The sequence below is a fragment of the Monodelphis domestica genome, chromosome 6, assembly GCF_027887165.1.
Source record: "Monodelphis domestica isolate mMonDom1 chromosome 6, mMonDom1.pri, whole genome shotgun sequence".
Taxonomy (NCBI): Eukaryota; Metazoa; Chordata; class Mammalia; order Didelphimorphia; family Didelphidae; genus Monodelphis; species Monodelphis domestica.
In genome coordinates, this window is record NC_077232.1 from 255518685 (window position 1) to 255545348 (window position 26664).

At 37.0% G+C, this 26664-nt stretch overlaps 1 protein-coding gene across 1 annotated transcript in view; it reads right to left on the minus strand.

The window, feature by feature from the left end:
• Window positions 1-2097: 2097 nt before the first annotated feature.
• Window positions 2098-26664, minus strand: part of ARHGEF38 (Rho guanine nucleotide exchange factor 38) — a 152726-nt gene continuing 128159 nt past the window's right edge. The window contains exons 13-14 of the mRNA XM_001367326.5: window positions 26389-26648; window positions 2098-8534 (exon numbers count right to left, since the gene is read on the minus strand). Of these exons, the coding sequence (XP_001367363.4) occupies window positions 8349-8534; window positions 26389-26648 (446 nt within the window). The 3' untranslated portion in view covers window positions 2098-8348. The remainder of the gene's footprint in view (window positions 8535-26388; window positions 26649-26664) is intronic.

Here is a 26664-nt window from a genome sequence, read left to right on the forward strand (position 1 = left end):
GCCCCCTTTTTTTTTATCAGAGTATTCAGTATGTTTAGTTTCTTTCATTATCAAAAATTTGACAAACATGAGCATTTCCATATATAAGAACAGGTAAAGAGGGTTGCATATAATATTGTGAATGTTTTCAGCTTTTTGAAAAGTATATATTAAATTGAACATGGTAGTATCAGCACTATTCTGCTTATCTGTATTGCCTTTTGTACTTCTATTCTCTACATATTTTACAATGTTTCATTGTATTCTTCCCCTTCTTTTTTGTGTCATCACTACCTCATGGTCCTTTTAGGGATAAAACTGATAAAAATAATAAAAATTGATGAAACTGGAATATTTCCAAAGAAGAATAAACCAAAACTGGCTGTGCCACACTAGAACTTGTTAAAGAAGCATACAGTATTTAATTGGGAGAAGAAACCTTACAGAAATACGACAGTGGCTTTCAACTATTTGAAAAGAAGACTCATGAAAACGATTTGTATTTGTTCTATTTGACCGCAGAGATCAAAGCACTAGGAGAGACAGGAGATAATGCTCTAATTTTTGTTTTCATCAGTTCAGAAATAGGGAACCTTTCAATGCATGTAGAGTGGCAACTCATCTGGAAATTATATAGCACTATATAGAGAATTATCTGAGTCACTGATGGATTTAATGACTTGATCAAGTTCACATAGCTACTAAGCGTTGGCAGTAGGACTTTAGCCTAAGATTTCCTGTCTAAGAGACTATGTCACACTGGAAGTTACTAACTTGCCAGTTTTGGATACATGAATGGGAAATTTTCCCAGTTACTTGAACTCTCCCTAAGTACATTGGGCTATATCAAGTTCTCTATTCCTAACAGATCAAGCAGTTCGTGGGTTTCAAGTTTCATGACTAGAGCTTTTCAGGGAGACTTTAGGTATCCCCTTGCCAGGAATGTTGTAGAAAAAGTTGTTCTCAGGTAGCAGGTTAGACAAGATGTATGCCGACATCCCTTTCAGCTCTTAGGTTCTGGAACTCTGCGCTCTGGAAGCTCTTCTCATTATTTTAGTCCTTTTTAGAGGTTCTGTTTCTACTTTACCTTGGTTACAGCTTTGTTTTCAGCCACAATAGGACTAATGTTAGTTGCTCATATTGATCCTATCAGATTTTCTCTTTTTCTATCTTAGTTACTTTTCCCATTATTTTCTTTTGATTTTTAAAATAATATTTTAAAACTATCTTTAGTCCTCCTTATGCTAAATTTTTATGAGTTCTCCTTTTATTAATATTGCCATATTCTCACCCATACTTTGTTTTTATATAGGATGTCTCTTAAAAGTGGTTTTCACTTATTAAAGCATACCACTAGTAATAAGCATCACAAAGTAGTCTTCCCACTTCTCCTAGAAATTCTCCTAGAAAAGTGAAAGAATTTAAATATATCAGTGTGGCTTTTCCCAATTCTCATCCTTCTTGACCTTTCTTCAGTCTTTGACACTGCTGATCACTCCCTTGGTACTGTATTCTCTCCAGGTTTCTTTCACATTATTCTATCCTAGTTCTCCTCCTCCTTATCTGACCATTCTACATTCTCTGTTCCTGCATCTTCATCCAGGTCCCCGGGACTCTGTCCTGAGCCTTCTCATTTTCTCCTATACTACTATTTCAAGGCACTGTGAAGATGACCTCTAAGATCCATTTTGGGACCCCATTCTGATTCTCCAGGTTAATTCTAATGTCTTTGAACTCCTGCCCCCTGCAAAAGAGTAAAAGATTGGAATAATGAAGCATACAGCCTAATAGCTACTATAGTCTCATGATCTTTATCTGATAATATAATGTGTAGATCAAGGATATGCTGGAGTCAATTCATACTAGTTTGCAAATACCAATTATTATACTTTCAATGTAAACATTTACACCTTGGAGATCAGAAAATTACACAAATCAGGGCTTAATATATTGTTTTGTTTATTTTCTGGACTTGAGAAAGTGATGGAGAAAAAGTTAATAAAGCATATTAAATATAAAATTGTGTTATGTATACATTCTTTCTTCCATAGAGCTAGTTATAATATTTACCAGCACACCACTGATAATAGTACACCAACTCAAATTAAGGAAAAGTCACAATTTTGCAAAAATAAATCTTTATTAATATGATAATTTAAATTTATTTAGTTATGTACAAATTATGAACACGTGCAAACAATTGCAGCATTAGCCTAGCACATTAGTTTCCCTAGATTTTTGTTTGTTTCAGCATCAAGGTAATTCATGGCCTAGATTTTGAATTAAATCTTTAATTCTAGAATTTGTCTATGTTAGACTTGTTTTCCTGCCTGGGTTATAATTTAGAATCTACTAACGTGCTTAAGTACATATAATTGGGGACAATAAGACCTATGTGTAAAAAAGCATAACCGCATTAGATTATGCTAACAGAAAGCCACAAATCTTATACATGGTCAATGAGTGGGGAGTAGTTGGACCAATGTGGTCTTTGAATAATAGAATAATGAATATGAAAATTCAGAGATTTATGGGAAGGTTTTTTTTTTTTAAACCCTTACCTTCTCTCTTGGAGTCAATACAGTGTATTGGCTCCAAGGCAGAAGAGTGGTAAGGGCTAGGCAATGGGAGTCAAGTGACTTGCCCAGGGTCACACAGCTGGGAAGTGTCTGAGGTCAGATTTGAACCCAGGACCTCCCGTCTCTAGATCTGGCTCTCAATCCACTGAGCTACCTAGCTGCCCCCTATGGGAAGGTATTGAAGAAGTGTTGCCAAGTGAAGAAAGCAGAATCGGATGAATACTAACTGACTGCAACAGTGTAAAGAAAGTCAAAACAGATAGAAGTGAACTCTTAAACAGATACAATGATCAGCAATAGACATTTCCTCCTTAAGGTGAAGTATCCCTACATTCGATTAAGAACCAATAAACTAGGGGAAAATAAATAAAAACATAAGTTATTGAATGTGGTCAGAAACAAAAGTTTGAATCCTAAAAGATTCTAGGCTAAGATCCATTGAGTTGAAATAATTTTGAAGTTTTTTTGCTAGGCCTTTTTTTCTGGCATATCATTTGGGAGGAATCATTACTAAAAAATCACTTTGTGAAGTGGTATTTTTTCATGAATGATGTAGCACCATATGACAGCATTAAAGTCAAAAAGATCATTTGTCCCTGAGGTGGCATCTACTATTACTTGGTAAAGTGTAAACTCCTTGAGTGCAGGTATTTTTTTTATCCTCAGCAAAAAGCATCAGTCCTAGAACCCTCTGAACAGACAAACAAAGCATCATGGAAGTACATGGAAGCTATTTTCTTATTCCAGACAATAGAAGAAATGTACCGTTCTTCACACAAAATTTAACTATTTTGGATTCTAAACTCACAATTAATTTTTCAAAGAGATCCAAAATAAAGGAACTCAATTTTCCCAAAAGTATAAGATTGTATAATTTTCAGCTGTATATTCCCCAGTGTAAGCACATGGTAAATGCTTAACAAATGTTTGTTGGTGGATTGATTACAACAAACCTGAAATAGATGTCTAAATTAAATTGTACCTTATGAGGATATCAGGACTGTAGTTTTGCCGAATGCAGAACAGTTACCAATCCATAAATAATTTTAATAAAGAAGACTTAAGTAATTTAATGCTTCCTGGCCAATGTTGCCTTAGACATTAATCTTAATCTCGGTCACAATTTGCTTTAAATATATACTTTAAGATAGGGGAAAAAATTACTCTGAAAAAAAACCTTCTAGCACTAACCACTAGCTTTTGTAAATTTCCAGAAATATATTTTCATTATAATTTTGTACAGTATGTACTGTTGATTTCCAAAAGGCCCAAAGATTGTAATTTGATGGGATAGATATCATAAGGACAATTCAGTTATTTCATGCCAGGCTCCATCACTGTGCTTAAGGGGAACCATTATATCATTTCTACATAATTCAGTCACCATGGAACAGTTTTTGGATGAGAGAATAACTGAGATCCTCTCCAAATGAAAGACATTCTGTTTAATTTTTTAAAATCATTATAAAAGCAAGTGAATTAATATTTTTTTGCATGACTGGCAGAATTTCCATTTGTTGAGGATATTAGTTTATGGAAATTTAATTTGAGAATATATGTTCTTCTAATTGGCAAGTTTGTAATTTTGCCATGATAATAGCTAAGTATTAACATTAAGTAGGTCACAGTGATTTTTTTTTGCTTATTTGATATGAAAAAAAAATTCTGCAACATCAACGTTAGAGGATACTTTCCCAAACTTTAGTCGTTTAAAAAAGATATTTATTACAAAGTTTAAAAAAAGGAATATCAACTTTCCCATTAGGATTATCAATCTTTTCCTAAATGTCAGCTATAATTTTAAGCTTTATGGAGCTTTATCTAGAAGTATCTGCATACCTTAAAAACCTCAAATGGTTCTCTTCACTTATCAGTCAAGTAAACCACTGACTAGCACCAAATCAAAGTTAGAAGGATCCCCCCCCCCTTTCCTCTTACAACCTCTCGTTGTATTACATCTGTTTTATGTGTGTTTTCTTGATACTTTCATGAATAACTATTCTCCCCTGAGGAAATTGTGACTTAGTGGGCCTACTGTCAGGAAAACATGAGTTCAAATCCTTCCTAGCTATGTGACAAGTCACTTAACCTCTGATTGCTCAACAAAGGGATCCACTGGAAAAGGAAATAGCAAAGCACTCTAGGGTCTTTGCCAAGAAGCCCCACAGTTTCTGTAGCCCACAGCTGAACAGCAACAACAAAATTGTCTTCCCTATGTGAATGTGAGCTCTTTGGTGGAAGGAAGTGTTTCCATTTTACTTTTTTGTTCCTAGCCTAGCACACTGCTTGAAATTTACTAGTATTTAAACTAACATTTATCTAGCACTTATTGTGTACCAGGCATTGTGCTAAGCACTTTAAAACTATCATCTCATTTGACCCTCACAATAACCCTGGGAGATAGGTGTTATTATTACTCCCATTTTATATTTGAGGAAACTAAGGCAAACAGAGGTTAAGTGACTTGTCCAAAGTCACACTGCTAGTAAATATCTAAAGTTGAATTTGAACTCAGATCTTCATGACACCAAGTCTGGTACTCTCTGCATCATGTCCCCACTTAGCAGCCTCGTTTGTTAGTTGATTGATTGACTTTAAGACTATAAAGAGAAAATTGGGTTATTCCTTGAACTATAACTAAAATTTGCTGGCTATCGAAATCTAAGCCTTGTAGACGTGTCTCATCCTTCTTTATATCGGGGATTTGTTTGCTGATATTTATGTATTACTGCTGATATTTATTTATGCTTCTGGAAAGAGTTGAACCAGATGTTCTCTAATCCTAGGATGCTAGGATTCTATCTATGTTTTAATAAATGTGTGTGCTGGTAAGGACAGCGTCAAGTTCATGGCTTCATTAAAGTATTTGATCAGCCATGCTCTGCTGCTAGGATGCTGCCACTGTGATACCTACAAAGGTCAGCCAATAAGCTTCAATCCTTGGACCACATGAACAGGCTAAGTCAATTAAGTGCATGGAAGCTAGTTACTTATTCCAGACAATTGTAAAAATGCTCTGTTCCTCATACAGAAATCCATCAGTTTGTAGATCTGAATTCACAATAAAGAATACAACATAAGGAAACTCAAATCTTACACACACATACACATTATACACACACATATATAGCTTACATCTTCAGAATTTTCTTGGGTAATAGCTGGAAGGGACCTTAGATATGATCTAGTCCAACTGCCTTGTTTTACAGATGAGGAAACTGAGGCCCAAAGAGACTAATTGATTTACTCAAGGTTACAAAATTATTGTTAGAATCTAAACCTCAAGAAAACCATCTGACTCTAAGTACAGCATTTTTTCCACAGTTCCACCTGTGTCCCAAATTAGAATGAAACGGAAATCCCCAAAATATTCACTGTTCCTTTTTCTCAGGCATTCCTGAATTTATGCCCCCTTGAAAATCAAGAAAAATTATATTTCTCAACTCATATGGTAGCACACAGGGCTTACTTTTACATCCAGAAGATTACCTCTTTTTGGTATCTAATCTCAATTTTAAAAAGACACACTGTTGTATAGTATGTCTACAAATGAACTAAAGTAAATGGCAAAGTATTCTAATAATATGGCCCTCTAAAATTGTATGACTATAAACATTAGTTTGAAATCTTCAGTGCACACCAAGAAATTCCAAGATTTTCCTGATAACTGTGATTACAACTTCTCTCTGAAAAACACCATTTTTCATTTTGCCTCATGGATCCTTAGATTTATAACTCACCCAAAGTCATCCCCTAATGCCTTATTGTCCCGGCTTGTCAGAGGCCATGTCATTGGAGCACAAGTGCGGGCAAGTCATACCATGCTTGAAAGACTCCAAATATGTTTGTCATCTGAAGGCCAATGTCACTGAGACTGAAAAGAACTCAGGGCCTCGTTGGTTGCAAGAAAATGAATTTTACCATCATAGCAGCTCTCAGAGGTCTAGAACTATCATGTTTGGGGTCAATGGAATGAAGCTTTAGGTTGACAAAATTACAGATCCTTGAAAAATATAAATCTATGTGTGATAAAGGAGATTTACAGTGCCAATGAATCTCATTAAGCATTTTTGAACTACCATGATTCAAATTTTGAAAATTAATATTCAATTAATACACTTTTGTATTTGTGCCAATGAAATTTCTTATTTTACGTCCATCAAATAAGTGGGCAAATTTAAGCTGATTTCATAATCATATATTGTCCAAAAGCCATTAGTACTTCTATAATGTACTTTGATCAAATAGGCATGAAATATCACAGAACCTACCTGTTCATTATAGCATTATGGACCTAGAGCTGGAAGTGACCTGAGACCATTTAGAATAATCTCTTAATTTTACATGTGGGGAAACTGAGAACTAGGGCAGTTAAATAACTATCCCAAAGTCATATAGATAGTATGTAAGCTTAAGAGATGATATTCAATCCAGAATCTCTGACTACAGCCAAAGCTCTTTCTTCTTCTACTACTACTGCTGCTGCTGCGACTACTACTACGACTACAACTATGACTACGACTGTGACTACTACTACCGCTACCACTACACAAGGTCCAATGACCAAGGATATTATTTTAAAGTAAAGGCAACCCCCAAATGCAAGAACAAACGGGAAAATAATAATATTTAAGGTTCTCTTCATATCAGTTAGCATCATGATAATTTGTTTTCTTTCTCATTTAAGTTTTCCCACTGTTTTTCAATTAATATTCAATTATTACAATTATTATAACAATTATTATAGATGAACTTTCATCAATTGGAATGTTTGAAGTTTTAAACCCATCATATTTTGTAAATATTTGTAAGGAAGGATATGATGAAAACACTTTTACAAAATAAGATATTTTAAATTGAATGAGCTTAAGAATGACTACTTTTTCTGAGTTAATATTATGAAAAGTTGTGCCCTAATAATATTTTATTTTGAAAGATACATGCATTCATATACATGTTTTTAAACTATGTAATACATACATACATATGCATAGAAAAAAGGGATCGAGAGTAAATGCTGGCCCTTTCACTAAGCATTGTAGTCCACGAGAGCAATCACACATTGACCACACTTGTTTTGTTTGGATGGGCAGTATTGTTTAAACTTTGCAATCTTTCCCCCAAAAGCTTTTACCTTGAGGATGCCATATTGATTGTTAACAAGTTTATTTTGCCTTAATGCCCTCACCATAACCAATAATCCTGAGGAGAGAAACAGGTTTTGGGTGAAATAATATGGCACAATGGAGTAGGTCTCAAATTCTGGCTGGAACTTAGAACTTCTCTGATCTTGAACAAATTGCTTCCCTTCTCTGGGTCTCATTTTCTTCAACTATAAAATGAAAACGAGTGGACTAGATGATCTCGGGCTCTTTTCCAGCTAGAAATCTAGAAATAAATCAATATGGGAAAAAGCTTACTTAATCTATACTGAGTCTTTTCAAATTACATTAGGGCATATTGATCCTTTAAGATTATTCCTGTAAAATTTATTTGGTTTAAAAAATGTTTCTGAAGAAGATGAATACAAAAACTCATTGGGCGCATTCATTTTTTACATTAATTTTGGTTTAGTTAACCACAGATACACTTCCAGACACACCTAAAAGCTAATCTTGCCAGTACTTCCTTAGAATCTAGTAAGGTACCAGTCCTGGTAGCTGGATAGCTATTTCTTTGGTGTGTGATGTACCTTCAAAGCCAAGTATCTTCATCTTGGATATGTAAGAGGTAGTTAGTTGATCAATGATTTAACAGAAAACTAAAGAAGTTATCCAGAAGCTTATCCTTCTAAGCATATGTCATCTTGCCCAGGTAGTTGGCAGGCACATATCCCTTCTGTCCTTGGGCTTCGGCTAACCACCACTCTTTATTGCCACTCAGATCACAAAACCGAAGAATGTGAACTCGCTGGTATTCCTGGAGGCTGAGCTCATGTTCACTTCGGGCTTGAAATGCATGGACTGCATAGAATATCTAGATGCAAAAACAAAAGTCATTATTGGAAGCAGACTCTAAAAATCTCTCACTTGAAACAGGAAAAATGAGAAAACTTCCTAAACTTTCTCAGTGTTACTTAAATGCTGCCCATTCCTTTCCAAAAAAATAAAATAAAATATGGAGGTCATTTAAATAACATCAGTTATTTCAACTTCCTCTCTTTCCACATTGAATTTTCCTTTGTGACCAGAAAAAGTGAAGTGAAACTTCACCTGGCAATGAAAATAACAAGTATTTTTATAACACTTTAATGTTTTTAAAGCACTGTACATTAGATTAGGGCAACTAGGTGGCACAGTGCCTGGCTTGGAGTCAGGAAGACTCATCTTCTTGAGTCCTAATCTGGCCTCAAGCTCTTACTAGTGGTGTGAGCCTGGGCAAGTCATTTAACTGTCTCAGTTTCCCCATGTGTAAAATGAGATGGAGAAAGAAATGGGAAACCACTCCAGTATCCCTGCCAAGAAAACCTCAAATGGGGTCAGAAAGGATCAAATATGACTGAGATACATTATCTTATTTGGTCTGCAAAACAACCTTGTGAAGTGCTATTATCCTCTTTTTTACTTATGAGGAAACTGAGGCAGACAAGAGGTTAAGTGACTTGCTCAGGGTGACAGCTAATAAGTGTCTAAGGTGGCATTTGTCTTCCTGAGTCCAAGTCCAGTACTCTTTTCCACTCCTTCACCTAGTTGCTAATGTGTACAAGATTTGACAACAGTTAGCACCCCAACACACACACACACACACACACACACACACACACACACACACATACACACACACCCCACCACCACCACCACCACCAGGACCTATTCTGCAACAGATTTTTCAGTTACTTTGACTTTGGCTCCCTTTTTAGTGTGCTTTCCATCTATACCCTTGTTGTATTTCATTATGCGTGTATACCACCAGTTCTTCAATTATGTCTCCATGAATTCAGGGCTCCTACTTTTGTTCCCAACCCTTTAGGACCACAGAGTTTTGCCATTAAAATTCTGGGATGTGCCAGGCTTTGATTTCTGTCTTTGACTTTCCTGGACAAAAGTCAAGCCAAGGTTATGCATCCTCGGTGTGAAATGAGCAGAACCGGGAGAACATTGAGCACAGAAACTGAAACACTGCTGGGACAATCAAATATAATAAATTTTGTTACTAGCAGCAATGCAATGATCTAGGACATGAGAAAGAACATTATCTACATCCAGAGAAAGAACTACGTGAGTAGAAACACAGAAGAAATACATGACTTATCACATCACTTGTGTATGTGGGTATAGGATTTGGGGTTTTGGTTTTAAAAGATTATTACAAAAATGAATAATATAGAAATAGGTATTGAGTGGTAGATATCCATGTATAACCTAGTTGAATTCCTTATCAACTCTGGGACAGGGGAGGGAAAGAACATGAATCATGTAGCCATGGAAAAATATTTTAAAATAAATTTTAAAAAGGGATTATGCATCATAGTTTTTTGGGGGAAAGTTTCAAGGGGTATGAAAAAAGCTTTGTTAGGATCTCATGGCCAGTCAACCCAGGAGTGATAAGAAGCTCTGATGACACAAAAAGCAACAACTCCAAAGGAAAAGAAAAGAGAAATTGCTTAGAGGTAAATGTGGACACATAGGGAACTCACAAACCAAGTTTGATTTTGTTTTCATATAAATAAGTTTTAAATTATGAGCTTAAGAGAAGATGAACCCTAGGGCTTGCCATCATTAAAAATGGAAGCAATTGAGTTAAGAATTGAACAGCTTTGCCTTCTTCCTGTCATAAGAAATGTCATCCCATTCTCTCTGAGCAATCATCTCACCGCTTGTCTTATTCTCTTCTTTTTCCCGATATCCTTGAAAAGCTATTTGTGGTCATCCTTTGTTTCACTTGCCAGCCTAAGTTCACTTTGAGCTTTAACTCTCCTGAAATGGTTCTTGTAGGATTTTATCAAGCTGTTGTGTCCATCCTTGTTACATGCCCTCGCTTCTATCTCCTATACATATATCTTTTAAAAATGGAAGCTGATAGATTGGTTTACTGCATACCCCCAAAGTCTTGTTCAATAACTACACTCACCTTTTTGTCCTCAAATGAAAAAAAATAACTAATAGAAAGTTGATATCCAGGATAAGTAAGGACATAGAAAAGGAATACCTAAATGCTTTTTGATGAATTCAAATTACCAGGCTCCAGTAAATTATATCCTTATCTTTAAGAGAACTGACAATTGTGTTTGCTGAGTCTCAGTAACTGATCTTTGAAACATCACGAGCAAAGACAGAGCTCCTGCAGGAGCACAGGAAGACAGATGTCCTGATTTTCAAGAAGAGGAAGAGACTAGAATTGGCATACCATAAGCCAGTGATCTTCATTTCAATATCTGACAAAATTCTAAAACATGTCATTGAAGGGATGGTTGGTGACTCTCTTGAAAGGAAAGCTGATCACAAAGAGTCAGTTTGATTTCCTAAAAGCCAATCATTCCATGTTCACCTCATCTTTTTTGACAGGGTTACCAGCCTGGAAAATCAAGGATATCAACTCATGTTTACTTAGGTTTTAACAAAACATTTGGTAAATCTCTTGTACTATTCTTATGGAAAAGAGAGAAGTAAACTAAGAAAGCAAATTTGAAATGGGTTGCATACTCAGATTGAAAGAATAGTTGTTAATGATTCAATGTCAACTTGGAAAGATGTCACCAATGGAGTATCACAGAATTCTGAACCTGACCTTTTGCTACATAACATGGGTAAAATAGAGGAATGGGTAGAATGCTTATCTGACTCACAAAAGACACAAAGTTAAAGGATATACAGCTAATGCAGTAGTTTGACAGGACAGAACATTGAACCAATTTTTAAAAAATATGGAAATTAATAGTGATAAGTACAATATTGTCTTTTATTTGGGTTTAAAAAAATCAAGTTTAGAAGTCTAAGATGGATGCATCGGAAAAGAATTATGGGGCTTTAGTGGTCTTGAATATATGTCAACAACAATATGGCAGCCAAGTGTTACAACATGTGGTGCAGCAATACAATCTTGCACTGGATTTCATGAGACATCATTCACAGACCTACGGAGTTAATACTCCCTCTGTACTCTTCCTCATCATATTATACCTGGAGTCTTTTGTTCCAACTTCTGCCTTGTGAGGACCCTTCGAAGGAAAATAGATCTGGGAAAAAAAAAACTTAGGGGAAACATAATAGCTTTCTTCAAGTATTTGGAGAGATGACACATGATGGGACTTGTTCTACTTGGCCCCAGCAGGTAGAATTAAGAGAAATGAGTAAAAGTTGCAAAGGACCAGATTTAGGTTTAATGAAAATAAAAGCTTCCTAACCACTAGAGCTACCTAAAAAATGGGAAAAGGTTCCCTTGGAAAGTATTGGGTTCCTATTTCCTCTTGGAGAGGGTCAAGCAAAGACTGGATGGCTACTTATTAGATAGGTTGTAGAAGAGTTTTGTATTCCAAATGTTCTGATGTTCCTTACACTTCTGGTTCTATGATTAAAAAAATTTATTTAGAATATTTTTCCATGGTTTCATGATTCATGGTTCTATGATTTTTAAGGAAGTTTTCCCTTATAATGAATTCAAATTATTTCCCTTCAACTCAACTTCCACTTGCTGGCCCACAGGGGTCAAGTGGAAGGTCACTTTCTCTTTAGCATGATGTTTTGGTTCTTGTTCAGTCATTTTCATTTGTGTCCAAATCTTTATGACCCCATTTGGATTTTTTCCCCTTTTCTTTTTTTAAACGATATTTTATTTTACCAATTACATGTAATAACAATTTTCAACATGTTTTCTAAAATCATAAGGTCCAAATTATATCCTTCTCTCCTTTCCTCCCCCCTCTCAGAGATGGTAAGCAATTTGATCTGCATTATACATGCCTTATCATGCAAGACATACTTCTATATGGGTCATTGTCATTTGGAGTTTTCTTAGCAATATGGAAACTGAAGTGAGCAGTTAAGTGAATCACCCAGTCACAAAGCTAGTAAATTTCTACAGCCAGATTTGAACTCAGGAAGATGTGTATTCCTGATTCTAGGTCTGGCACTCTATCCACTGTACTATCTAGCTGCCCTTTTAACATGACAGTCTTTTGAATAATTAGGATTATAGTTTTTGAGCTATGAGTCCATTATATTTATTGATGAGGGAACTTGGGTCTAGAGATATTCAAGATCACACGAGTCATAAGCAACAGAGTCAGGATTCAAATCCAGGTCCACTGGTTCCAAATCAAATATTAATTCCCATCTATCATGCAGGCTATCAGGATCTCCAACTTTTTTCTTCCCTAGCACATTTATCCTCAGTTCATTCAAGAGTCTTTCTTAGCATGGTCCCAAGTATCCCTCTTTCCCTAGTCATCCTTCTCTGGACACATTTTGGCTTTTAAAAAAATAAAAACCTTTACATTCTGTCTTAGAATTGATACTAAGTATAAGTTCCAAGGCAGAAGAGTGATAGGCAATTGGAGTTAAGTGACTTGCCCAGGGTCACACAGCTAGAAAGTGTCTGAGGCCAAATTTGAACTCAGGACTCCCATCTCCAGACCTGGTTCTCTATCCACTGAGGCACCTAATTGCCCCTGCCTGAGTCAACCAGTTGCTCCCTAAGTCACCTAGCTGCTCCTCGATGACTTTCTTAAAGAGAATTGCCCACAGCAGAACATTCCAAATGTGAATTGACCAGGAGAGAGTACAGTGAACCTCTTAACTCCCTTATTTTGGACATGACACTTCTTTTGTGGCCGTCTATGATCACATTAGTTTTGGGGTCTGCCATGTCACATCCTTGGTTCATTTTGAGCTTGCAACCAACTCAAACCCTCAGGTCTTTCTCATGATGATTGTTACCTAGCTATCCTGTACTTGTAAAATTAATAATTTTTTAGCCTACGTGTAGAACATTCCATAATTCTTTTCTGAGATCTACATCAAGTTCAGCCTTTCAGAGTCTAGAGTACTCTTGTGTGGATGGATTTGTTTGTGACCCACTTAAAGTGAAGCTATCACACTGTAAGTTTTTCCCTTTCGCTGCTAAAGTCTTGGAAAAAGAAATCTTCTATACATGTTGGTTCCATTTCCTTACCGCCTTCTCACTTCTTAGCCCCCTAAAATCTGGTTTCTGACCTTACCACTCAACTGAAACTGTGCTAAAGGATTCTATAGGGTTCTATATCCCACCCTAAACCTGCCTGATTTCATCTGATTACAGAAGCTAAGAAGAATCAGGCTTGGTTAGTACCCAGATGGGAGACTACCTGGAAATGATGGGGGTGCTTTCACTGGGCAGAGTGATGTAATGAATAAAGCACCAGACTTGAAGTCAGAAACATTAGATGACATAGAATGCTGTGCCTGAAATCAATCAGGAAGACCTAAGTTCAAATCCAGGATCAGGAAATGACTGTGTGACCCTGGGCAAGTCATTTAACTTCAATTTCCTCAGCTGTAAAACAGAGGTAATAATAACATCCACCTCCCAGAGTTGTTGTGAAGATCATATCAGGTGCTTAGTACAGTGCCTGGCACAGAGAAACTGCTATATAAGTGTTAGCTGTTATCATCATCATCACAATCATCATCATCCTGCCTTAGACACTTACTAGCTGAAGACCCTGGGAAAGTTACTTAACCTCTGTTTGCCTCAGTTTCTTTGTCTATAAAATTTCCTCATCTCTAAAATTAGGGCATTAGACTTGATGGACACTAAGGTCCCTTCTCACTTTAAATTGATGAGCCTATTAGCCCATGCTCCTATGTTCCTTCATGTCACCAGAGTTCTCTTAGCTCAAAATGACCTGTTTATTTGTCTATTCACATATGAAGTGATTCAATAAAACATAAGCACAGGAGAAACTATCCATTTTTGCCTTTGCATTGCTAGGACATAGTGCTTACTCTATACTGTTTGGAGTTGCTGAATTGAAGGATCCTAGAACAGATTGATGCCCCACAGCTTCTTGGGAGGAAATCCTGACATTTTTGCTGACTTCTTCTTCCCACCTACATTGTGTTCTGGCTTTACATTTTCATAACTTGATTTTTTGTGCTTCCCCAGGACAGGGAATGTTGGTCACTGCCCAGAGGTGTGGCTGGTTGGCTCAGTTTTGTTCCTGAGACAACGGTGTCTCAATGTGAAACCTTGTTTGTCTATGTCATGGATAAAAGGGGGAGATAGAAATCTGGGAAGGAAAGTCTTTGGACATGGAGTCTCTTTAATTATCTAATTAGTGGAACTAGTGGGGTAGAGAGACATTGTAGAAAGAGCACTAGACTGAACTCTCAATTCTTACATCTATTAGCTATGAGACCATGGGCAAGTTATTTCTGTACTCAAAGCATCCACCTTTTCATCTTTCAAGTGGGAATAATAATGTTTGTGTTCCACATTTCCTAGGGAAGGGATGACAAAAATTTTTGAGACAAAGTGCCCAAACTGTACCCTCATGCCACATGTGAGCCATCCCCTTATTCTAGACAGGGGAGGGAGGAAGTGCTTCCATTGGACTGCTGGACAGAGGGGCAAGTGATGTGAAAAAATGTTCTGAGGTGCAGTGGAGATGGGGAAGGGAGCAGTCCCCCTCTGGCATTTGTGCCATAGGTTTGCCTACACTGTCCTAATACATTTGTGAGGAATACACTTTGTAAATTGCACAGGTCCACATAAATGGTCTGAGGATCTAGGAAATCTAACTTAAATTGTCCTCTTTGCAATTTCCATCCATTTCTTCTGGGTTTGTCTTCCAAAGCCAAACAGAACAAGTCTATGCCTTTCTCCATATGACAAACCTTCCAATACTTGAAGACAGTTATCTTGTATTGCTGAAGTAGCACTTTCTCCTCTCTAGGCTAAGCATTCCAAGTTTTTTCAACTAATCTTCATATAACATAGACTCTGAGGCTGGCCATTTAACCCATTCCCAATTTATCTCAATAGATTATCCATAAGAATAATGTGTTATACTTCATCAGAAGCATTACAAATATCAAGGTAAACTATATAGCATTTCTTTAATCCACTAATTTATTAACCATCAAAAAAGGAAGTTAGTTTAACATAATCTGACCATTATGGAGCCATTCTGGATCTTTCTAATTTCTGCCTCCTTTGACAGATGTTTATTGATCATGTAGTTTATGATCCATTCTCAAATTTTTGCAAGAATCAAAGTCCAGCTCATTGGTTGATGGTTTTTAGACCCTATTTTCTTCCCTTATTTTCAATATATCAGTAAGACATTTGTCCTTAAATCTTGAGGGAACTTTCCTATTCTATACAATCTTTAAAATCTCATAGACAGTGAGTACTTAACAATCATATCTGCTGATCCCTTTGGTACCTGAGGACAAAATTCATGTGAGGCAGGTATCTTGAATTTATCAGTGGCAGTTGGATCTCCTGCTATTTGAGAATGACTTCCTCATCGATAATGAGTCAATCTGTCAATTCATTGAGCACTTATAAGCACCAACTATGTTCCAGGCATGGTGCTAAGCATTAGTGACAAAAAGAAAGGCATAAACCCATCCCTGCTCTTAAGGAGCTCACAGGCTAGTGGAATCTATTCTTGTCAATTAAAACATCAGTTTTATATTTTGTTTTGTTACCTGTGCTCCCCAACTCCAACATATCTCAATTTTTTTTAATGAAAATAAATTTATGACATATAGATTGAGGCATTTCTAAATTTTGAACTCTCCTCTATTACTTTTGAACTACATCTTCCAGTGCTTTTCTTTGGAGAGGTTTTTTTAGAACTCCGTGGAATTGTCTTACCTCCTCATCCTCTCAATAGATGTTGATGAATACATTGGCTATAATTATTTCCATGGCAATATTTTTTAAAATAGTTATTTTGAGCACCGAAATATGAGGTGAACAAATGTCCCATGTAATTGTTTCTTTGTGTCTTGGAATGCATGACAAAACCAATTCTACCACCTCTGATTTTTGACTCCCCACAGACAACCTGTGAACTACACTTCCATTTAATTGTGACTTTCTTTGGTACTGGAGTTTCTCTGCAAAAAGGATGTCAAGACTGATACAATTCTGATATGCTTTCTCCAATGGCATGTCTATTTGATGGCCATTGAATAATTTAGTCCCTTTCTTCTTAGCTTACCTTCCATTTGTGCACTCTCTCTCTGTACACACACACACACACACACACACACACACACACACACACAGAGATGTGTACATTCATATATTTAACCATACATGTAGTGATTATTTTTTTGCCTTTTTTTTGCTATTCTAAGCACTTAGAACATTTGAATAATAAACATTTGTTTATTGATTGACCAAAGCACCAATGGGGAGAGGGATTAGCTCTATCATTTCATTGTTATGGCAATCACCCAGATGAAAAAACTCCTACCAAAACAGATCAGCTTCTTCTCTGTAATTTATTGTTTTAGAGAGTCTTCCAGAACCCTGGGAGATAATACTTCTTGCCCTTAGGTCACATAGAATTTATAAGAAATGGGACTTAAACCCAAGTCTTCCTTATTCAAGGCTAGTTTCTCTCCACTCCACTGCACTCCCTCTAAAGAACATAGCTAAGTTAATATATTATTAAGATTATGTATATATAAGATAAGTATATATATAGTATATACAGAGTATTGATTCTAAGACAGAAGGTTTTTTAAAGTGCATTATTGATGGAGTTTCAAGCTTGTCCAATTATTTTGGAGAATAATTTGGAGCTATTCCTGAAGGTCTATAAAACTCTGCCAGTTTCCACTATGAGTCTATATACCAAAGAGATTAAAAAAAAAAGAAAAAGAACTCATGCAAAAATATTTATAACTGGTCATTTGTGGTGACAAAGAATTGGAAACTGCGGTGAATGGTTGTATAAGATGTGATATGATGGAATACTATTGTGCTATAAGAAATGATGAGGAGGATGCTTTTGGAAAAACCTGGAAAGATTTACACAAAGTGATGCAAAGTGAAGTGAGCAGGACCTGAACATTGTATACAGTAACAGCCATATTGTACAATGACCAACTGTGAACGACTTAGCTATTCTTAGCAGTACAATGATTCAAGATAGTTCCAAATGACTCATGATAAAAAATACTATCCACCTCCAGAGGTATAAGTGATGGATTCTGAATGCAGATTGAAGCATCGTTTAAATTTTTTTCTTTATTTTTCTTGGGGTTTTATTTTGTTTTTTAGTTTGCTTTTTCTTTCTGTAATATGGCTAATAGGGAAATATTTTGCATGACTGCACTTGTACAGTCTATCTCAAGGTGCTTACCTTCTCAAGGTAATACTAGTTGTTATTGTTTTGATTGTTATTATTGTTTTATCAAACCTTCAAAATGTGAAATCTCCTAGAATATCTATCTGCTAATAATGATAAATCATGCATTTCATGATGTGACCAAAGGAGAAAAAGCTTTAGCTTTGGCAAGACTACTCAGTAGGGAACTATTTTCACTGCCCAAAAGATATCAACCTGAAAGAGTTAGGAGCCATTTTTTGATCTGGGGGTACCATCCAGAACCAGCTCTCTGTGTGACTTGTAACAGATGCTCCATAGAATGAAGCCTGACCCCTCCGTGGTCACTACAGGAATTGTACTGTGGACTTAAGGGAATGCAAATTTGCATATTCCCTCAGAAAGGTGTGCCTCAACTTTTAATAGCTGGAAAATATGTTTACTCCATAATTCCACACTGCCTTCTAGTATCTCTTACCAAAACTATAAAAGCACAGAAGGTAAAAAAGAGGTGATCTATTGAAGACCCTACATTTTAAACAGCCAGGTTAAGAAGTAGGCTTGAATAAACTAGGAAAGACTTAAGAACTCTGATCAAAGCAGTGACCAACCATTGATTCCAGAGGATTCATGATAAAGTCTGCTACCATCTTGTTGAGAGAAAATCTGATGGACTCAGTACAGAATGAGTTTTTTGACCTGGTCAAAGAAGGAATTCATTTTGCCTGACTGCATATTTATCACTTCCTTCTGAATTTACTTTTTACTTAATATGAATCTCTCTCCCTCCCTCCCTCCCTCCCTCCCTCTCCCTCTCCTCTCTCTCTCTCTCTCTCTCTCTCTCTCTCTCTCTCTCTCTCTCTCTCTCTCTCTCTCTCTCTCTCTCTCTCTCTCTCCATCCCTTCCTGCCTCCCTCCCTCCCTCTCTCTCCCTCCCCCTCTCTCTCTCTCCCTTTCTCTCTCTCTCTCTCCTCTCTGTCTCATCTATTACCTACCTGTCTACCTATCCTCATAAAATATTTAATTATAATATAATAAAAATATATGTTTAGTATATAAAACACATCTATGGGCAGGCTTCTGGGTAATCATGGCTGCAATCTAGACGCCACACGCTTCCTCTCCCCAGCACCGAACGAAATAGACTACATCAAAGGAGCATAAAAATCACCTTTGGAGGAACAGAAGGACTCCCCAGTACTCCCCAGTACACTACAGAGGTGAAGGTACATGGAGTTTGAACATTTCCACACTATAATAAGAAGGAGGAAAAGCTTGCACAGAAATGTGAACTGAGCCGCCCTTCCCCCCCCCACCTCCCCCACCAAACCAGAGTGAGCTACCTGAGCGCTCACTGGGACAGCGAGTGAGTGGGGAACATCTCTGTCTGGGGGGGGGGGGGCACTCCAAGGTCCTTGGGATCTGGGGACTGCCAGGAAAAAACGTCTCAGGGAGGTTTCACGGGAGAATCCTGCACTGAGCACAGGGGGTCCTGTACTCAGGGCGATTACGCTGAGCATCGGGGCAGAGTTAAACACCAGGGGTGGACCACGCGCTGATTATCTGGGTGGAGCTGAACACCTGGGCAGTTTGGCTGTGATCAGGGGCCTAGCTCTCTTAGAAACCTTGGAGGCTGGGAAGAACTATTCTGAGGCAACCTAAATTCACAGAAAACCCGCCCATATCACCCAGACCCCAGACCAAAAAGTTAAGGGGAATAAAACCACCAAAGGAATGGCTCACATGGCCCAAATCAAGCCTCCAGGAAGAAAGGGAAAAAGGTGACTATTGAAAACTTTTATGGTGGAAGTACCCAAAGAAAAGAAGAGAATGGGGATGAAATCCAAAAAAAAATCAGAACATGCCTTCCAAAATGGAAACTATCAACAAGCTCTGGAAGATTTCAAACTGGAACTTATCCAAAAGATGGAAACATGGAAAGAAAAATGGGAGAAAGAGATCAGCAGTCTGACAGATAAGACTGCTCAACTGGAAAAAGAGCTCGAAGCATCCAATAGAAGGGCAGACAAAGCTGAAAAGCAAAACCAGTCCCTAATGACCAGAATTAAGCAACTCGAAGAAAGTGAGATTATAAAACAGCAAGAATCAATAAAGCAAAGCCAAAAAATTAATGAATTAGAAGAAAACATAAAATATCTCACTGAAAAGGTCACAGATTTGGAAAAAGAGAAGGAAAAGAGACAATCTCCAAATTATCAGTCTCCCAGAAAAACCAGAGATAAACAATAAACTCAATATTATTCTACAGGAGATTATAAAAGAAAATTGCCCACACGTTCTGGAGCAAGGGGGCAAAATAGAAATAGAAAGGGTACATAGAACACCCTCTATACTAAATCCCCAAAAGACAACCCCTAGGAATGTAATTGCCAAATTCATGAGCTTCCAAGAAAAGGAGAAAATTCTACAAGAAGCCAAGAAGAGGAGCTTCAGATATAAGGGGGCTCCCATAAGGATCACACACGACTTAGCGGCTAACACACTAAGAGACCGAAAAGCATGGAACACGATATTTAGAAAGGCAAGAGAGCTGGGTCTCCAACCAAGAATCAACTACCCAGCAAAACTGACTATATACTTCCAGGGGAAAGTATGGGCATTCAACAAAATAGAAGATTTCCAAGCATTTGCTAAGAAAAGACCAGAACTTAGTGGAAAATTTAATATCCAATCACAGAAAGCAAGAGAAAAATGAAAAGGTAAATATGAAAGAAAGGGAAAAGGAGATAAATCTTATCTTTTTCTTTAAGTCAAACTCTCTTCTATAAGGACTACATTTACATCAAATCATATATATTAATATGTGGGGAAAATGTTATGTGGAACTCTCAAAAATTGTATGCCTCATAAGAGTAGATAGAAGAAACATGCATAGGGAAAGATTGGGGCATCAAGAAGATTTGGGGAAAGTGGGGGAAAAGAAAGGAAAAGGGAGGGGGGGAACTGTCGCTAACACTAAGATCTCAAGGGAGAGGACTAGGGGGACTCACCTAAAGTAAATCACTGGTTCAAAAGGAGATAGCTAAAGAAGAAAGGTCAGAACTAGGGGAAGATATCAAAATGCCAGCGAATCCATAAATGACAATCATAACTTTGAACGTGAACGGGATGAACTCACCCATAAAACTTAGACAAATAGCATATTGGATTAGAACCCAAAACCCTACCATTTGTTGTCTTCAAGAAACACATATAAGGAGGGTTGACACTCATAAGGTTAGAATTAAAGGTTGGAGTAAGACCTTTTGGGCCTTAACTGATAGAAAGAAGGCAGGAGTTGCAATCATGATATCAGAGAAAGCCAAAGCAAAAATAGACCTGATCAAAAGGGATAGGGAAGGTAAATACATCCTGATAAAAGGGAGTATAGACAATGAGGAAATATCACTAATCAACATGTATGCACCAAATGGTATAGCATCCACATTTTTAATAGAGAAACCAGGAGAATTGAAGGAGGAAATAGACAGTAAAACCATATTAGTGGGAGACTTGAACCAACCACTATCAAATTTAGATAAATCAAACCAAAAAATAAACAAGAAAGAGGTAAAAGAGGTGAATGAAATCTTAGAAAAATTAGAGTTATAGACATATGGAGAAAAATAAGTAGGGACAAAAAGGAATACACCTTCTTTTCAGCACTACATGGCACATTCACAAAAATAGATCATACACTAGGTCACAGAAACATGGCACTCAAATGCAGAAAAGCAGAAATAATAAATGCAGCCTTTTCAGATCACAAGGCAATAAAAATATTGATCGGTAAGGGTACATGGAGAGCCAAATAAAAAATTAATTGGAAATTAAATAATATGATACTCCAAAATTGGATAGTTAGAGAAGAAATCATAGAAACAATTAATAATTTCATTGAGGAAAATGACAATGGCGAGACATCCTTTCAAACCTTATGTGATGCAGCCAAGGCAGTACTTAGAGGAAAATTCATATCCCTGAGTGCATATATTAACAAATTAGGGAGGACAGAAATCAAGGAATTGAAAATGCAAATCAAAAAACTTGAGAACAAACAAATTAAAAACCCCAAGAAGAAAACCAAACTAGAGATCCTAAAAATTAAGGGAGAAATTAATAAAATCGAAAGTGACAGAACTATTGAGCTAATAAACAAGACTAGAAGCTGGTACTTTGAAAAAAAAAACAGACAAAATAGACAAAGTACTGGTCAATCTAATTTTAAAAAGGAAAGAAGAAAGGCAAATTAACAGCATCAAGGATGAAAAGGGGGATCTCACCTCCAATGAAGAAGAAATTAAGGCAATCATTAAAAACTACTTTGCCCAACTATATGGCAATAACTATACCAACCTAGGTGATATGGATGAATATTTACAAAAATATAAATTGCCTAGACTAACAGAAGAAGAAATAGATTTCTTAAATAATCCCATATCAGAAAAAGAAATCCAACAGGCCATCAAAGAACTTCCTAAGAAAAAATCCCCAGGGCCTGATGGATTCACCAGTGAATTCTATCAAACATTCAAAGAACAGCTAACTCCAATACTATACAAACTATTTGACATAATAAGCAAAGAGGGAGTTCTACCAAACTCATTTTATGACACAAACATGGTACTAATTCCAAAGCCAGGCAGGCCAAAAACAGAGAAAGAAAATTATATACCAATCTCCCTAGTGAATATAGCTGCAAAAATCTTAAATAGAATACTAGCAAAAAGACTCCAGCAAGTCATCACAAGGGTCATCCACCATGATCAAGTAGGATTTATACCAGGGATTCAGGGCTGGTTCAATATTAGGAAAACCATCCACATAATCGACCATATCAACAAGCAAACCAACAAAAATCACATGATTATTTCAATAGATGCAGAAAAAGCCTTTGATAAAATACAACACCCATTCCTACTAAAAGCACTAGAAAGCATAGGAATAGAAGGGTTGTTCCTAAAAATAATAAACAGTATATATCTAAAATCATCAACTAATATCATCTGCAATGGGGATAAACTAAATCCATTCCCATTAAGATCAGGAGTGAAACAAGGATGCCCATTATCACCTCTATTATTTGACATTGTACTAGAAACACTAGCAGTAGCAATTAGAGAAGAAAAAGAAATTGAAGGCATTAAAATAGGCAAGGAGGAGACCAAGTTATCACTCTTTGCAGATGACATGATGGTCTACTTAAAGAATCCTAGAGATTCAACCAAAAAGCTAATCGAAGTAATCAACAACTTTAGCAAAGTTGCAGGATACAAAATAAACCCACATAAGTCATCAGCATTTCTATATAATTCCAACACAGCTCAGCAGCAATAACTAGAAAGAGAAATCCCATTCAAAATTACCTTAGACAAAATAAAATACTTAGGAATCTATCTCCCGAGACAAACACAGGAACTATATGAACACAACTACAAAACACTTTCCACACAACTAAAACTAGACTTGAACAATTGGAAGAACATTAACTGCTAAACTAAAACTAGACTTGAACAATTGGAAGAACATTAACTGCTCATGGCTCATAACGAGCCAATATAATAAAAATGACCATCCTACCCAAACTCATCCATCTATTTAGTGCCATACCCATGGAACTTCCAAAACTTTTTTTTACTGATTTAGAAAAAGCCATAACAAAGTTCATTTGGAAGAACAAAAGATCAAGGATATCCAGGGAAATAATGAAAAAAAATAGAAAGGAAGGGGGCCTTGCAGTCCCAGATCTCAGATCTCAGACTATATTATAAAGCAGCGGTCATAAAACAATTTGGTACTGGCTAAGAGACAGAAAGGAGGATCAGTGGAATAGACTTGGGGCAAGCAACCGCAGCAAGACAGTATATGACAAACCCAAAGATCCCAGCTTTTGGGACAAAAATCCACTATTTCATAAAAATTGCTGGGAAAATTGGAGGACAGTGTGGGAAATATTAGGTTTAGATCAACACCTCACACCCTACACCAAGATAAATTCAAAATGGGTGAATGACTTTAACATAAAGAAGGAAACTATAAACAAATTAGGTGAACACAGAATAGTATACATGTCAGACCTTTGGGAAGGGAAATACTTCAAAATCAAGCAAGAATTAGAAAGAGTTACAAAATGCAAAATAAATAATCTGGAATACATCAAATTAAAAAGTTTTTGTACAAACAAAACCAATGTAACCAAAATCAGAAGGGTAGCAACAAATTGGGAAACAATCTTCATAAAAACCTCTGATAAAGTTTTAATTATTCAAATTTACAAAGAACTAAATCAATTGCACAAAAAATCAAGCCATTCTCCAATTGATAAATGGGCAAGGGACATGAACAGGCAGTTCTCAGCCAAAGAAATCAAAACTATTAATAAGCACATGAAAAAGTGCTCTACATCTCTTATAATCAGAGAGATGCAAATCAAAACAACTCTGAGGTATCATCTCACACCTAGCAGATTGGCTAACATGACAGCTATGGAAAGTAATGAATGCTGGAGGGGATGTGGCAAAGTGGGGACACTAATTCATTGCTGGTAGAGTTGTGAATTGATCTAGCCATTCTGGAGGGCAATTTGGAACTATGCCCTAAGGGCAATAAAAGACTGTCTGCCCTTTGACCCAGCCATAGCACTGCTGGTTTGTACCCCAAAGAGATAATAAGGAAAAAGACTTGTACAAGAATAATCATAGCTGCACTCTTTGTGGTGGCCAAAAATTGGAAAACGAGGGGATGCCCATCAATTGGGGAATGGCTGAACAAATTGTGGTATATGTTGGTGATGGAATACTATTGTGCTAAAAGGAATAATAAAGTAGAGGAATTCCATGGAGACTGGAACAACCTCCAGGAAGTGATGCAGAGCGAAAGGAGCAGAACCAGGAAAACATTGTACACAGAGACTGATACATTGTGGTACCATAGAAGGTGATGAACTTCTCCATTAGTGGCAATGCAATGTCCCTGAACAATCTGCAGGGATCTAAAAAAATACTATCCACAAGCAGAAGATAAACTGTGGGAGTAAAAACATTGAGGAAAAGCAACTGCTTGACTACAGGGGTGGAGGGGATATGACTGAGGAGAGACTCTAAATGAACACTCTAATGTAAATACCAACAACAGGGAAATGGGTTCAAGTCAAGAACACGTGATAACCAGTGGAATCGTGCGTTGGCTATGGGAGAGGGAAAGGTGGTGGGAGGGGGGGAGGGGAGGAAAAGAAAATGATCTTTGTCTCCAGTGAATAATGTTTGGAAATGACCAAATAAAATAATGTTTAAAATAAAAAAAACAAACAAAAAAATAAAAAAATAAAACACATCTATGAAATATACATAATATACATATATAATGTATTTATACATCATATATGAAAGCCAGAGAGTTTTGTTTTTTCGTTTCTTTCAATAATGGGAAATGAGAATAAAAGAACATAGATTTTTCTTAACTAAAAAAAGAATCATCTTTGATTGGTTAATAATCATATAGGGTCATGTGAGGTAAACTCCTGAGAACAGAGAGACACAACAGAGATGTGTCCCTCACTAGTTGTGTGTTGTTGTTCAATCATTCAGTCATGTCTGACCTTCCATGACCCTGTGGACCATAGCATGCCAGTACTATCCAGGGGATTTTCTTGGCTTTTTGAAGGTTTGCCATTTCTTTTTTCCAGTGGATTAAAACAGAGGTTAAGTGACTTGCCTAGAGTCACACAGCTAGTAAATGTCTGGGGCTAGATTTGAAATCACGTCTTCCTTACTCCAGGGCCAGTGCTCTATCCAATATTCCTGAGTCCATGACCAGTACTCTATCCATTGAATCTTAGCTCTCATGTTAGGAGGTTTCATTTTTACAATGGATAGAATACCATAAAAAATTGAAGGCTGCTTCCTCAGTGATGTCCATCAAGGTGTTCTTATGGGAATTAAGCTCTATTTTCTAGATTCTGGTGGCTTTGTTTCTTTGTTTCTTTGTTTCTTTCTCTCTTTCTCTTTCTCTCTCTCTCTCTCTCTCTCTCTCTCTCTCTCTCTCTCTCTCTCTCTCTCTCTCTCTCTCTCTCTTCTCTCTCTCTCTCTCTCTCTCTCTTTCTTTCTTTCTTTCTCTCTCTCTTTCTTTCTCTCTCTCTTTCTTTCTTTCTTTCTTTCTTTCTTTCTTTCTTTCTTTCTTTCTTTCTTTCTTTCTCTTTCTTTCTTTCTTTCTTTCTTTCTTTCTTTCTTTCTTTCTTTCTTTCTTTCTTTCTTTCTTTCTTTCTTTCTTTCTTTCTTTCTTTCTTTCTTTCTTTCTTTCTTTCTTTCTTTCTTTCCTTTCTGTCCCTCTCTCTCTCTCCCTTCCTTCCTTCCTTCCTTCCTTCCTTCCTTCCTTCCTTCCTTCCTTCCTTCCTTCCTTCCTTCCTTCCTTCCTTCCTTCCTTTTTCCTTCCCTCCCTCCCTCCTTCCCTTCTTCCCTTTCTTCCTGGTAGTCATATGCCCCTGGATAGACTAGGATGAGATCAGTAGGAGGCAACAGCTTTCATATTCAGAATAGCCCCCTGGTGTTCTAATGGGACACATTCTTACCTGTTCATCCATGTCCTGTAAAGAGTCAGTGTCAGCCCTGTCTGCTTCAGGTTTCCCACCTATGCCATTGAGAGTGGAGCTGTTATCACTTGTGCCCTCTTCCCTGGTCTGTGTGATGGTGTGACTGGCAGGCCATGAAGACACAAAGAGACTGATATTGTCAAAGTCCTCCTCACAGAACCGGTGCTCCCCCTCTGCCTGCTGCATCTTGGCTGGATTGTAGGGCTTCAGGAAGGAAGAATATACATACCCTTTTGCAACTAGAAAAAGGAAAAA